The sequence below is a fragment of the Mytilus californianus genome, unplaced genomic scaffold (assembly GCF_021869535.1).
Source record: "Mytilus californianus isolate M0D057914Y unplaced genomic scaffold, xbMytCali1.0.p SCAF_1, whole genome shotgun sequence".
Classification (NCBI taxonomy): Eukaryota; Metazoa; Mollusca; class Bivalvia; order Mytilida; family Mytilidae; genus Mytilus; species Mytilus californianus.
This window is the reverse complement of record NW_026262581.1, coordinates 127889652-127905636: the sequence shown is the minus strand read 5'-3', so window position 1 is coordinate 127905636 and position 15985 is coordinate 127889652. Positions and strand designations below refer to the sequence as shown.

General features: G+C 31.5%; 1 protein-coding gene across 3 annotated transcripts in view; it reads left to right on the top strand.

The window, feature by feature from the left end:
• The window catches only part of LOC127733860 (phospholipid-transporting ATPase ABCA1-like), a 90020-nt gene that overhangs the window by 62603 nt on the left and 11432 nt on the right, over positions 1-15985 (top strand). For all 3 annotated transcript variants that reach the window (XR_007997218.1, XM_052243291.1, XM_052243277.1), the window contains exons 40-52: positions 244-424; positions 910-1079; positions 1373-1550; positions 3348-3463; positions 4236-4386; positions 5065-5200; positions 8706-8835; positions 9178-9313; positions 11181-11362; positions 11949-12090; positions 12523-12657; positions 12927-13030; positions 13329-13421. Coding sequence is in view for 2 of the 3 variants with exons in the window: in XM_052243291.1 (XP_052099251.1) it covers positions 244-424; positions 910-1079; positions 1373-1550; positions 3348-3463; positions 4236-4386; positions 5065-5200; positions 8706-8835; positions 9178-9313; positions 11181-11362; positions 11949-12090; positions 12523-12657; positions 12927-13030; positions 13329-13421 (1854 nt within the window). In the remaining variant the exon portion in view is untranslated. The remainder of the gene's footprint in view (positions 1-243; positions 425-909; positions 1080-1372; positions 1551-3347; positions 3464-4235; positions 4387-5064; positions 5201-8705; positions 8836-9177; positions 9314-11180; positions 11363-11948; positions 12091-12522; positions 12658-12926; positions 13031-13328; positions 13422-15985) is intronic.

Sequence of the window (15985 nt, the reverse complement as noted above, 5' to 3'; positions counted from 1 at the left end):
CCACTTTCATTAACCTGTGATTCATACTGATTCATTATGTTTAAAAAACATTACATTACAAATTATTTTTGTTTAGTAATACTTGATAAAGAAAATCGGGGGAAAAGTATTGTTTATTCTAATTGTGATAAATGGGTGTTATTGTACTCGGTATGTCTATCCATCCATCTTTTTGTTTGTTTGATGATCCTTCCATCCATTTGTATAATTTCAATATCTTTAATCCACATCTCCTCTGATTAGGTATGGTGGATTTTCTTTTGGAGATATCAACAATATCAGCTTATCACTGAACACCAGTAGAATACGAGAAATATTTGAAGATATTTTGTATAATTTGACTCAGACATCAACAAATACAACAGAATTTTGGAATGACCTTGAAGACATTTTAGAAGATGCTGTCACACAGGATACTGTCAAGGTAAGACATTTAATTTCTAGGTCTTGAAAACATGTTTAGTATGATGTCAGTGACCTTTAACTTAAAAATAAGCAGTTTTCTACTCAGTTATATGTTAAATTTAGCCATGAACTTAATGTATGTAGAGAGGATAGCAAGTTTATCAACACATGTATCTTTACCTTTGTCCAACATAATTTAATGCTAGAAAGGAATTGATTTCAGTAATCCTCCATCATTCATGTTTTGAATCACTCATTAAGTTATCAGGTCATGTATCATATGTAATCATAGGTTTCATAACGATTGAGAATTAGATATCGATTGATATCAAGTCCAGTTATTTAATTTCAATATAATAATAATCGAGCCTGTGTCGAGTTTATTATTACTATTTAAATAACAATGAAGTAACATGTTACATAACAATTTCTATATTTTCAATACAAGTGTTGTTTTTCTATTCAAATATCAGGTAGATACATTCAGTTTGTATAAAATTGTAGGTATGGTACAATAATAAAGGTTGGACAGCCATTGTTTCTTACATGAATGTGATGAATAATTTGATACTACGTAGCCGACTGAGCCCCAGTCAGAATCCAGAACAGTATGGTATAACCACAGTAAATTATCCAATGAATGCAACTGTCAAACAATTTACTGAAGAAACACTGTAAGCAGATATTAATGTTTTTTTAGATATACAGTCCATTTAACAAAATATTTTATGCTTAAAAATTAAACATGCATGTTCTAAGCAAACCATTTTAATGATTCATTTTTGTTGTTAAATACTTTTTAATGTATTTGCGATTTAAAATAATTTAAGATAAAGTTATAAGTAAAATTATGGTATCTATGGACAAAAGATGCAATTTGAATTGATTTTTATGGAAATTATAACTGAACATGGAAAAAAGTAGCAATCATTTGTATATTTTCACTGCTCTATTTACTTGTTTGTAGACGAGAAAGTTTTATAGATGTGACTATAGCAATCTGTATGATTTTTGCCATGTCATTTATACCTGCAAGTTTTGTCATGGTGTTGATAGAAGAGAGATCATCAAACTCAAAACATTTACAATTTGTTAGTGGTGTCAATCCATTTATTTACTGGCTGGCAAACTTTCTATGGGATATGGTAAGTTCAATCATTATGAATGGAATAAACGGTACAAGTGCGGATCATTTTGATATAAACATATATCATGAGTGCCAGTATCCATGTATCCAAGTTTAATTGAAGGTTGTAGCTTACAACTTTTTTTAGCTCACCTGGCCCGAAGGTGAGCTTTTCTCATCACTTGGCGTCAGTCGTCCATCATCTGTCGTTGTCGTCAGTCGTTGTTAACTTTTGCAAAAATCTTCTCCTCTGAAACTACTGGGCCAAATTTATCCAAACTTAATCACAATCATCATTGGGGTATTTAGTGTAAAAAATGTGTCTGATGACTCCGCCTGCCAACCAAGACGGCCGACATGGCTAAAAATAGAACATAAGGGGGTAAAATGCAAGTTTTGTCTATTATTTTGAAAACCGTTATAAATAGAGAAAATCTGACACGACAAAAATGTTAAGAATGTTGAGCTCTACCAATTGTTCATATATGTCAAAACTGTCAGACGACTTCTTATAGGAGTTATTGCCCTTAAATGACAAATTTTGCCATTTTTTTTCATTTTTGCCTCTTATCTTGAAAACTATATTAGATGGGGAGAATCTTTAAAATGCAAAAATGATCAGCAAAACAAGTTCTACAAATAAGTCTACAATGGTAGAAATCGTCAGTCGATTCCTTATTAGAGTTATTGCCCTTTGATGATGATTTTTACCATTTTTTTTGCGTTTTTGCCTTATATCTTAAAAATTATAATAAATAGATAGAAACTTAAATAAGCAAAAATGATCAGCATGACAAGATCTACAATTTAAACAAATATGGAGGAAATCATCCGACAACTCCTTACTGGAGTTATTGCCTTTTAATGATGATTGTTACCATTTTTTTTGCTTTTTGCCCTATATGATAAAAATTACAATAGATAAATAGACACTTTAAATCACAAAAATTATCAGCAAGGCAAGACCTACAAACAAGTCAAATTTTGCCGATATAGTTATTAGACTGTCACTCTTTATAGGAGTGATTGCCCTTAAATGAGGATATTTTTACCCTCTTTTGTGTTTTGAGCAAAAACTAAAGAAGATAGAGAGAAACTAAACAGACTAAATGATCAGCAATCCAAGATCAACAAAATAGAGATTTTTGTCATGAATTCTATTCTCATCTACTATGTTGGAGAGTGTCCTTTGTTGAATATGCACATAGACCAAGGTGAGCGACACAGGCTATCAGCTCATAGACATAATTTTGTCATGTGACTGTGACGTCATTAATGTTTTTTCATGATTTACTCCTTAAAAATGGAATTTAGAATTAAATTAAAAGGAATGACTGTAATATTTTTTCTGTCTATTCGGAATAACCTCACAAATGTGATGCACACTTTTAAATAACATGCTATGCAGGTTATTCAGTGTGCACCACATTTTTGATGTTATTTCTTCATAGACATTCCTTAAATACTTAGTGGTTCTTTTTATTTCAGTTAATAAATGTAGCTGTAATTTGAATGGATATAATCATGGCTGATTCATTCTGAAAAAAGCTCTGTAAACAGTATACAATAATAGACAATCTTAAGTGATTTTACTTCCACAATCTTGGGATGATGATAACTTATGTTATGATAATCTGTTACACAAATAATTAGATTGAAAGTGATCAGTTCTGCATTCAAGTTTGAATATTATTTTATACTTAAAGATGGAAGGATATTGATATTGGTGTTGTATAAGGATAAAAGTACATTACCATATATCAAAGATTGCCAACCTGTATCCAGTTTTTCTTACTTTTATCATTTTTTTTTTCAGGTGAATTATATGATACCATCGATTCTATGTATAATAATCTTCTTGTGTTTCCAAACAAAGTCATATGTTGGACCAGGAAATCTGGAGGTTCTCATTGTATTGCTGGTCTTGTATGGGTAAATATTACTGATTTAAAGATTTTAGATACTCTAGAATATTTCAGATTATCAGAGTGTCCCAACTTTTTTCAAAGTTTAAAAAAAAAAATGCATTACTGTAAAAAAAATGCATTACTGTAAAAAAAAAAATAACTATCCATTAGACATTATAAAATTATAAATTAACTCAAAGACATTACTGTTGACGTTTTAATGCCCTAACTAACAGACAGGTTGGTATACTGTAATCACATCGTCTACACGTCTGATCACAACATAGCTTTTGTCTTAAGAAATGATTTGATATTTGGTCTGGAACTTTATAATGTAATATTATCATTTATATTGGCTTTCAGATTTCAAACTTTTAGTATTGCAACACAGCAACCCAACCATTTGGGTATTTGACCCATTTTTCAATAGTTTTGTATATTTTCTTATCAATGATTTTGGACTTCAATTTTAAAATTTCCCTGCATTTGTTTCCTTTTGTTGCTGTATACTGTGGATTATTATTTGTCAGGTATTTAATGTCGTGGCTTTCCTTGATAAAAATAAACCTGGAGTATTATGGTTAACAAAATACAAGTTTGCTAAAGGCTTAAAGTTGAATTTGTTAAAATGATCAAATAAAGTATCCATGAAAATAAAAGTTTTCCTAAATCAAAATTTTTACAAACCAAAAATAAATGAATCCACAGTACTTGATATTTGTGTAAACCCCTTCATGGTCATTAGTTCTGTGTCATATCTCATTTTATTCAATTTTATATTTTGCTGTGTATTTCAGATTCGCCATGACCCCTTTGATGTACCCCTTCACAAGATTTTTCAGTGTCCCCAGTACAGCTATGGTTGTACTGACGTCTGTTAATATCTTCCTTGGAACTACATCTACACTGGCTACATTTATCATAGAATTCCTGGAAAGAGATGATGAGGTGAGTTAATCAATAGACTTAACATGACAAGCTGGGCAAAAACATTCATTACAACAAGAGATCTTACAAACAGTCAATGATAATTAAAGTTATGTTTGGACAAATGGATTGGAACTTACATGGCACAAATATTCATAAAAACTAAAATGTTTCAAGAAAGCAGATTATATATGAAGGCTAAATTTTTCATTCGATCTTAAAAGATGGCAAAAATTATTCATTAGAACTAGAAGTGTGCATGCATATTCATTAGAATTTGAAGTTGGCATAAGTATTACTTAGATATAAATGAATTGAATACAAATATTCAGTAGAACTTAAGATATTGTCAATATTTGTGTTGCCTGACAGTAATCACTCTTGTTGTCTTGTGTTGACATCATCTTCGTAATACTTTCTTAATTTGCAAAATCTTGAAAACCTAACTTGCACAGATTCTTCAATAGGAAAAAAAGTTGTGACCTATTATTGTAATTTTAATTATCTGAATGATTAAGGATTTCCCATACAAAACACTGACTTTGTCATTTCTACTTATATTATTTGGAGACAGCAGCTTGTTGTGGAAGTAATTGCATCCTTTTTCATTGAATAATTTCTGTAGAATTTCAAAATAAATGACAACAATAAAAGATGCTAAACTAATGAATTCATTGTATATTTGATTGTATGTTTCAGGAACTGAAAAACGTAAATGCTATATTGAAAAAGGCATTCCTATTGTTACCTCAGTACTGTCTAGGACGAGGTTTGACGGATATGTCCCGTAACCAGCTATGGGCAGATAATTCTGATATTATCAGTCCTGGCTCATGTAAGTTCATTTTATTGTATAAATCAGTATTTCATATTTCCATACATTTAAATGTTCAATGTAGACCATTTTCCATTGTTTAAGACACATTTTGTGCAATCTGGCCTAAATTTGAGTCTTTATAGAAAATGTTTACTCTATTTTGTTTTATAAATTAGTTTATAAGATGGATATTTCTTTTAATCATCTTTTTCGCTAACTAAAAGTCCTGGTAAGGACTTTTAAAAGAATATGAGCCAGTCGAATATTTTTTTTCAATCCTGTTTTTAATCTTTTGAGTGTTTAACTAAAGGCATTCAACCCATTCAAGTTAACCACTGGGGAATCAAGGGCAATTAATTTGGTCCCAACACTTGAAAATGATTGCCTAGTACTTTAGATATGGATTCCATGAAAATAAGTATTAAAGATTGTATACATGTAATCGTTGTATATTTTTGCCACGTATCCTTGAGTTAAAGCAGTTCTTTCTGTGTTATTTCTTCAAGTTAATACTTAAAACAAACATAAGATAACTGGAATTTTGAAAGATTTTAGATGCCAAACTAGTATCAGATCTATGTCCATGCACAAACTTGAACTTATGTATCAATATGGATTTGATGTTTATTGTTGAAAAACTTTAATTTTAATAATACTGGATATCAGTTGATCTTTTCAAAGTTGTTTCTGATGTTTAACCGGTTTGTATTGAAATGATAAAGCAAAAAAAGTGATTTAGTTTGTCAAAACACTACTTAAAATTTACAATAGGTTTGTTTGCAGATTTTTGCAAAACCACAAAATCAAATATCCACGAAGTTAAAATTTGTCCTCAATCCACGAAAATTGATATCCGCAAAAATAAATGAATCCACAGTAATCAGTTTAAGTAGTCTTTTGACAAACTAAATCACTTTTTTGCTATATTATTTCAATACAAATCGGTTTAACAACAGAAACAACTTTGAAAAGATAACTGATATCCAGTATTATAAAAATAAGAAGATGTGGTAAGATTGCCAATGAAGCAACTATCCATCAAGGACCAAATGACATAGAAGTTAGCAAAAATAATCACAATACAGCAAGGCTTCCAAAACGGTCATATATGCCGGACATTTGTATAATGTCCGGTAAAAGTCCGGCTGGGCAAAGCATGAAACGGTCATCTACTTTTTAGTTTTCAAGGCTTTGAGAGACGGTCATTTTAACATAATTCGCGATCTTTTTGACCCAACGTTTTGCCTTTAACAGCCACACATTTCCGGTCATAAAAGTGACATGATCATTAATTTCTATCAAAACTACCCCTACTTTAATACCTTCTCATTTTAATCAAGGCTAATTAATTGTCAAACAGCTGAAATTTACCTGTTCAGGTGACAGGTAAACTATTTTGAACCGGACATTGATCAGTCTATTCAAAGTTATTTTCTTACATTTAAAATTTTCAGCGGTTTGCATCTAATTAATTTAGTTAAAGATTTAAATTATCAGAAATACGTTTACAAATATGATTTGATGAAAAAATTAAAAAGGTGAAAATGAAAAATCGTCATAACCACGTTGTTTGAACCTAGAGACATGTCTCTGTTTGAACTAGTACACGTGTGCGCATGTGCACAGGTGTGAAATTTAATTATGCATCCTAATTTCTTCAAAAAATGCTTAAGTTGTCATTGATACCTTTATCTCACGTTTATTTCGAATATTTTCTTGAAGAAATAACGTAGAAAGAGCTACTTCCACTCATTCACGCTTTGCAAACGTACATAAATAATTTTGGAAGCCCTGCAATACAACCTTCAACGATGGGCAAAACCCATATTGCATAGCAAGCTATAAAAGGCCCTGAAATGACAAATGTAAAACAATTTAAATGAGAAAACTAATGGCATGATTTACCTGTAGGGTGAATAGGTAAATCTTAGCTGTCAGACAACCAATTTTCCTAGATCTTAATAGCTTCATACGGTTGTATAAATCAGACAATTATATTACTATGTTCCATAGCCAGCTTATTTCTGATAATTCAGATGATTATCATTGCATCAGGTATTTGTTAACCATATGTGATCAAGAAGGTACATAGTGGAAAAGATATCAAGGTTAAATATTCAGTTCAATTTCAGTAGGGTTTATTCTTGTACTGTTAAACCTCTTTGTGTCAAACTAGGTTGTATAGAAAACTCCTGTCAATATAAAATTAATGGAAAATGTCTCTAAGATCGAAAGTAGGAAATTTCTAAAAATGAAGACTTAAAAATAAAAATTCAAATCAGATGTTTTTCTTGTGAAATCTAATTATTTTCATAAGTGATTAAAATTGTGTAAACATACTTGTGATGTTACACTATTGTTTCAGAAAAAGGGTGAAGGTTTGGTACCATTAAAACGTTTAAACCCGCTGCATTTGTTTGCACCTGTCCTAAGTCAGGAATCTGATGTTCAGTAGTTGTCGTTTGTTGATGTGGTTCATAAGTGTTTCTCGTTTCTCGTTTTTTATATAGATTAGACCGTTGGTTTTCCCGTTTGAATGGTTTCACACTAGTAATTTTTTGGGGCCCTTTATAGCTTACTGTTCGGTGTGAGCCAAGGCTCCGTGTTGAAGACCGTACTGTGACCTATAATGGTTTACTTTTATAAATTTTGACTTGGATGGAGAGTTGTCTCATTGGCACTCGTACCACATCTTCTTATATCTAATTATTTCATATATACCTATTACAGTTAAAAGGACATGTTTTATGATGACCAGTAATTAACATCTTTGTTTATCGTCCAAGCTGATCTTTTGCATATTTCACCTGATATAAAAATGAAACAAATTGAAATGACCAAAGCCAAGATTAAATGAATCCTTAGAATTAGAATTCATTAATTGCAATAATTAAATGGATTAAGACAACTATGACAAATTGGCAATAATTGAATGGATTAAGACAACTATGACAAATTGGCAATAATTGAATGGATTAAGACAACTATGACAAATTGGCAATATTTGAATGGATTAAGACAACTATGACAAATTGGCAATAATTGAATGGATTAAGACAACTATGACAAATTGGCAATAATTGAATGGATTAAGACAACTATGACAACTTGGCAATAATTGAATGCAAAGCAGAAGATCCTCAACAGTGATCTTTCAGGATTTGTTTTGTTTCACAAATGATTCCATAATTTAAAGTGACTGACCTTTGTAAATATTTGTGTATCTGTTCTTGGGGGTTTAGTTATTATGATGGACCAAAAAATATTGAGCTTCAAAATATATATATAATCTAGTTTACTCAAATCTCATACTATATTTCATGCATTCCAAATTATGACAACACACTCAACCTCTGATGAGTCGAACCTCGAATAAGTCGAATACTTTCGTCCTGTCCTTTTGACTTTGACTTAATGAGGTTCGACTGTATATAACAACCACTTAATGATTTGTATTTGAACTGGGATATCACTCCATTATGAACAACACATGTTATTTTAACTTTTTAATTTTGTATTTTAGATGAAAAGGTATGGAAGTCACCATTTGAGTTTGACCAGGTTGGAAGGAATTTGTTATCCATGTTCTGTATTGGTCTTCTGTTCTTTATAATTAATCTACTCATAGAATACAACTTTTTCCTCAGCAGGAGGTAAGTTCATTTAGTACTGTAACTATCGTATTTAAAAAAGTATGGCAAATCTAGCGGGAATCATGTTGTTTGACACATATAAGAAGTGCTTAGGTGTCAGTTGAGACAAGATAAGAAATAGATCTATCTGATACTATTTATAACTGCAAGCACAGTATAGTGGATTATGTTACAAATGTAGTTCATTTTCCTCATACACTCTACACCAATAAAACTATTTACTGTTAACTAATTACTAGACTTAATTATAGTTCCCTTAAAAATTTAATTTCAGTTTGAAAAACATCTTAAATGCTGTAGATTGTTTCAAATTTCTTAAGGTTTTTGTTTGTCTAATTTCAGTTGGAACTGCTTCTGGAATTCCAAACCTAATTTTAAGTCCCTTGCTGATGAAGATATAGATGTTACTAATGAGAGAAAGAGAATAAATAACAAGCAGACAAAGGATGATGTTCTTATAATTGATAACCTTACCAAGGTAATTAATTAGAGGCTGTTCAGTTAAAACATATAATTGATAACCTCTTCAAGGTAATTAACTAGAGGCTGTTCCTCTAAAAAAACATGTAATTGATAACCTCTTCAAGGTAATTAACTAGAGGCTGTTCCTCTAAAAAAACATGTAATTGATACCGGTAACCTCTTCAAGTCAATTAACTGGAGGCTGTTCCGTTAAAATATATAATTGATAAACTCTTCAAGTTAATAAAGCAGAGGCTGTTCTGTTAAAACATATAAGGAAGGCACTTTTAAATTGGTGGCCTTGGTTTGTTTTTTGCTCTTTGGTCGGGTTATTGTCTTTTTGACACATTCCCTGTTTCCATTCTCAGTTTTATTTACTTTTAAATGCTACTATTGCTATTGCTGCTGCTTCAACTGTTTCATGGAGATCTTTTTGTGGGTCCAGCCAAACACTTAAAATTGGCATTCCCTGGTCCCCTCCCAAGCTAAAATAAAATGCTTCGCTGAGCTCAGCCCGATAAGACCGGAGAGGTCGAACCCTGAACAGTTGGGGGAAATTTGGACACAATATTCAAGCTTGATACTGTCTGAATTTGGATTTTTGACATAATATAGGTTTCTGACACAAAATAAATGTGGTCAAAGATCTAACAAATCTATTGCACAATACTCATCAATTGAAGATTTCTTCTTGAAACTTTTCAAAAATTCGAAATTTGAAAAATTTTGAATAAAAAATATGAATCCCTTAAAAAAATTGTAAACAAAAAATCCCCCCCTTCAAGTTATTGAAACCCCCCTTGGAGCAATAACCCCAAAACTCAATCCCAGCCTTTCCTTTGTAATATGGAACCTTGTAGTACAATTTCAGAGAGATCCATACGCTTAAACACAAGTTATTGTCTGGAAACTAGAAAAATGCTTCTTTTTGGCCCTTTTTTGGCCCCTAATTCCTACATGTTTTGGGCAATTAACCCGTAACTCAATCCCAGCCTTCCCTCTGTTATATGGAACCTTGTGGTACAATGTCAGAGAGATCCATACACTTACATACAAGTTATTGTCTGGAAACTAGAAAATGCTTCTTTTTGGCCCCTAATTCCTACATGTTTGGGGCAATTAACCCCACTCAATCCCAGCATTCCCTTTGTTATATGGAACCTTCTGGTACAATGTCAGAGAGATCCATACACTTACACACTAGTTATTGTCTGGAAACTAGAAAAATGCTTGTTTTTTTGCCCCTTTTTGGCCCTTTATTACTAAACTGTTGGCCCCATAACCCCTTAAATGAATCCTAACCTTCTACTTGTGGTACCGGGTATTTAACATTGTGGTACAATTTCAGAGCAATCGAAATACTTATACACAAGTTATTATCATGAAACTAGAAAAATGCTTGTTTTGGGCCCCTTATTCCTAAACGGTTGGGAGCATCATCCCCAAAATCAATCCCGACGCAGACGACGACATCATACCATTATACGATCCCAAAATTTTTTTTACGGTCGTATAAAAATTAAGGAGAAAGAACAAAACTTGTCAGTTATTGAATAATTTGTCTGGATAAGGTGACATAACTTCCTGTGGCCTATTACCTTTTGTGCCAGCTCAGGATGTTAGACTAGTTCAAAGCAATCTGAATTCTAGGTTATAAAATTTAAAGTGTTGGCCCAGCTGCATTTTCTTTTTTTTTTTTAATTGAGGAAATAATCAAAACAATTTTCAAATAATGAAGTAAATTCATGATAGATAAACCCCAAAATAAATAGTATAAATAAAAATTATACTAAGATTCAAATAGATGTCCATTTTGGTTAATGAATACAGCTAAGAAATTATTTACTTATGAGAAAATTATAACAGCATTTAATTCACAACAGGTGTATAGACTTCATGGAAAGAAAGGCAGGAATATAGCAGTAGACAGATCATGTTTTGGTGTACCTAATGGACAATGCTTTGGTTTACTAGGAGTAAATGGGGCTGGAAAAACTACAACATTTAAAATGTTAACAGGTGATGTGGATGTTACACAAGGAAATGCTACACTTAATGGACACAGGTAAATAGAATTGACCATGTGATAAAAACATTATAGTTTGATAGTAATTTGCCCAGGAAAATGTAGTGTGGTTTAGCTATCTTCAACACATTTTACTTTACTGGTTTATGGACAGATAATCGAATTATGCTTTGCATATTTTGCCCAACTATATGTAATGAAAACTTGACAAATTTAAGATGTTGTGTTATTTTTCCTAGTCTACATTTTCCAGTGTTTACTCTTTTTATCACATTTTTTAGTATTTAGATAATCTTTAATAAGTGATGAATATGGTTGGTGATGCACAAAAGTAAAATTTTCAGATTTTTAGAAAACACATAATTTTTTAATAAATACTGATAAATAAAGCTCTGCAAAGAAATATGGGTTACAACAAAGAAGAAATGGAGGAGTGACACTTAATACCCATACAGAAATACATAGTGCAATTGTCAAAAGCAAAGATTTTAAGATACAGTGTTAAGTTTCCAAAAGTTTCTTTTGTATAAATCATTTCGAGTTTGTAAGGTGCACTCAAAGGAAACAGCAAGAACAATTTTTAGGTGCTGGTCCACAGTTTGATGTCTTTAATCTTTATTTACAGTATTCTAAAAGACTTGGAGAAAGTTCGGTTGGACTTAGGTTATTGTCCACAGTTTGATGCCTTTGACCCGTTACTGACAGGAAGAGAAATTCTATGTTTCTTTGCTAGACTGAGGGGAATTCAAGAAAAGGACATTAAACAGGTTAGTTTTAGGACTGTTTCATAATAAAATATAAATATTTGTTCCTGCCAAAGTTTATACTTATTAGAAAAAAAAGCAATTTTTATAATTTATAAGGACAGTTTATCTTGTACATGGGGTACTATTTAATCATATCCTAATTCTTTATTTGCACACCAGAGTTAAAGAAAAAATATCTTTTATGATAGACATGTTGAACTGTTATGCAACTATGTTTGAGACAATACATCATTTTTTTAAGCATATTGCACGAAATTTAGATGTGTATTAAATGCCTAGAATGTAATTGTGAAATATAGTAAAGATTATTAAATATCTGCATTTTTTATATCTTTTGTACCAAGAAAATGAAAGTATCTAATATCATGTGATAAAAATATTTATCACAATAGTGGAACTTATAAAAAGTAAGACCTATATTTTGTCATATAGATAACAGAATGGGGAATCCGTAAACTTGGCCTGATACAGTATGGAGATAAAAGATCTGGTGATTATTCAGGTGGAAATAAAAGAAAACTGTCTACAGCTATTTCACTGATTGGTAATCCCTCTGTTATATTTATGGTAAGTGTTTTACAAAGTCATGCATAACTATGGTTTTAATTATGCTGTTTAATGATAATAAAGCTTTGAATTTATAAAATTGCTCTCCATTTTACTGAAACCCAAAATTTTTCAGAGACCATTTTTCACAAAAGATTTTTTTTTACACTATTTGAATGATACATGAAGAATCAGTTGTAATAAGTCTTAGTATAATTTTTTTATTTTTATTTATACAACACTGTGTGAATTACAATCGTGTCATTACACACAGTACATTTTAATTTCAGGATGAACCTACAACAGGGATGGACCCTCATGCCAGGAGATTCCTTTGGAACTGTATTAATAATATTGTAAAGGATGGAAGATCAGTAGTTTTAACTTCACACAGGTAGGACTTTGAAATTAAATAATCAATACTGATATTTTATGAAGAAGCGAGACCAGGTTTTGTGTGTCGGTTTTGTGATCCAGAGAGTGAATTTCTATGGTCTCAAGAATTCTGATATCTAATTGTATTTTATTTTTAAAAAAAACAAATGAATTATAACTCATCTAAGATAAAGAAAAACTGCATTGGCCCTACCAGTTTCTTCACTTTTAATACTGAATGTAGATTTGCTAGGAAATTTGAATAGTATGTTTATTTGTACTAACTAATTATGTAAATGTATTTATAATATTTTCAGCATGGAAGAGTGTGAGGCTTTATGTAACAGATTAGCAATCATGGTCAATGGTAGATTGAAGTGTATTGGAAGTACACAACATCTCAAAAACAGGTAAATATGCAATTATGTTAGAATGAGTAGGATAATAAAATATTTAGGGAACTTGACATATCACAATATTTCAAATTTTTTACTCAAAATCATTTGAAAAACGGAACTTAAGATTCTATCCATTAAAAAATTCTTTTCAATTAAAAAAAAAAAAGAGACCACATGACTGAAATTACTTCATATTTATTCTTTTATATCAGTATGTTTGATTGTCCGTGTGTCTGTCCATCCTTCTGTCAGTCACAAAAGTTTGTCAATTTAAAATCATCTTCGGTTTACATGAAAATGACAGCTAGTTGTGCTCCATCATATTTTCTTTCATCAAGTTAATTTCTGAGGTTTCTGGTAGCCAAACATGAACCTATTTATGTCCATATATTGGCAGTTTGTCAACACCAAAGTTTATATAGGAATGGAACACAACTTAACATATTACTTTCCACTGTATGTAGTTGTGCATTGTATGCTAATTTTTTTATACGACCGCAAAAATTGAAAATTTTTTGGGCGTATATTGGTATGACGTTGGCGTCGTCGTCGTCGTCGTCGTCTGGCGTCGTCCGGCGTCGTCCGAAGACACATTGGTTTTCGCACTCTAACTTTAGTTTAAGTGAATGGATCTCCATGAAATTTTACCATAAGGTTCAATACCACGAAAGGAAGGTGGGGATTGATTTTGGGGGTTATGGTACCAACAGTTAAGGAATTAGGGGCCAAAAAGGGGCCAAAAATAAGCATTTTTGTAACTTCCAGACAATAACTTGTGTGTAAGTGTATGGATCTCTCTGACATTGTACCACAAGGTTCCATATCACAAAGGGAAGGCTGTAATTGATTTTGGGGGTAATTGCCTCAAAATTTTAGGAATTAGGGGCCAAAAAAGGGGCAAAAAACAAGCATTTTTCTAGTTTCATGACAATAACTTGTGTGTAAGTGTTTGGATATTTCTGAAATTGTACTACAAGGTTCCATATCACAAAGGGAAAGCTGGAATTGAGTTTGGGGGTAATTGCCCGAAACGTTTAGGAATTGGGGGCCAAAAAGGGGCCAAAAATAAGCATTTTTCTAGTTTCCAGACAATAACTTGTGTTCAAGTGTATGGATCTCTCTGAAATTGTACTGCAAGGTACCATACCACAAAGGGAAGGCTGGGATTGAGTTTGGGGGTGATGAATCATAAGGGGGTTCAAAAAATTGGGGGGGGGATTTTTTCTTTTCTTTTTTTTTCTTTTTTTTTCCTTTTTTTTTTATTTTAAAATTTTCCATTTTAAGTTGGTTATTTCTGATTTATATTTAAAAGCAAATAATAATGATATGGTAGGAGATACACACCAAACAGGATGTGTAAATTATTATATAATAAGTATTGTGCAATAGCAAGAAATTTTCAATTGCACAGTATTGCACAATTGCAAGAAATCTTCAATTGCACAGTATTGCGCAATAGCAAGAAATCTTCAATTGCACAGTATTGCGCAATAGCAAGAAATATCCAATAGCACAATATTGCGCAATAGCAAGAAATTGTCAATTGTACAGTATTGCACAATAGCAAGAAATATTCAATTGCACAGTATTGTGCAAAAGAAGATACTTCGTATAAATTGCTTATTTCTTGATCAATTTCAATGGGGTTTTAATCTTGAATTCTTGGGGTTCTTTAATATGCTGAATCTAACCGTGTATTAAGTTTTTGGATTTTGGGCCCCGTTTTTAAATTGGTCCACATTGAGGTCCAAAGGGTCCAAAATTTAACTTTGTTTGATTTCATCAAAAATTGAATTATTGGGGTTCTTTGATATGCCGAATCTAACCGTGTATTTAGATTCTTAATTTTTGGTTCCGTTTTCAAATTGGTCTACATTAAGGTCAAAAGGGTCCAAAATTAAACTTAGTTTGATTTTAACAAAAATTGAATTTTTAGGGTTCTTTGATATGCTGAATCTAAACATGTATTTAGATTTTTGATTATGGGCCCAGTTTTCAAGTTGGTCCAAATCGGGGTCCAAAATTAAACTTTGTTTGATTTCAAAAAAAATTGAATATATGGGGTTCTTTGATATGCTGAATCTAACCATGTATTTAGATTTTTGATTTTTGGGCCCCGTTATCAACTTTGTCCACATTGAGGTCAAAAGGGTCCAAAATTAAACTTTGTTTGATTTCATCAAAAATTGAATTCTTGGGGTTCTTTGATATGCTGAATCTAACCATGTATTTAGATTTTTTATTTGTGGACCCGCTATCAAATTGGTTCATATTGAGGTCAAAAGGGTCCAAAATTAAACTTTGTTTGATTTCATCAAAAATTGAATTATTGGGGTTCTTTGATATGCCAAATCTAACCGTGTATTTAGATTTTTAATTTTGGGTCCCGTTTTTTAAATTGGTCTACATTAAGGTCCAAAGGGTCCAAAATTAAACTTAGTTTGATTTTAACAAAAATTGAATTTTTGGGGTTCTTTGATATGCTGAATCTAAACATGTATTTAGATTTTTGATTATGGGACCAGTTTTCAAGTTGGTCCAAGTTGGGGTCCAAAATTAAACTTTGTTTGATTTCA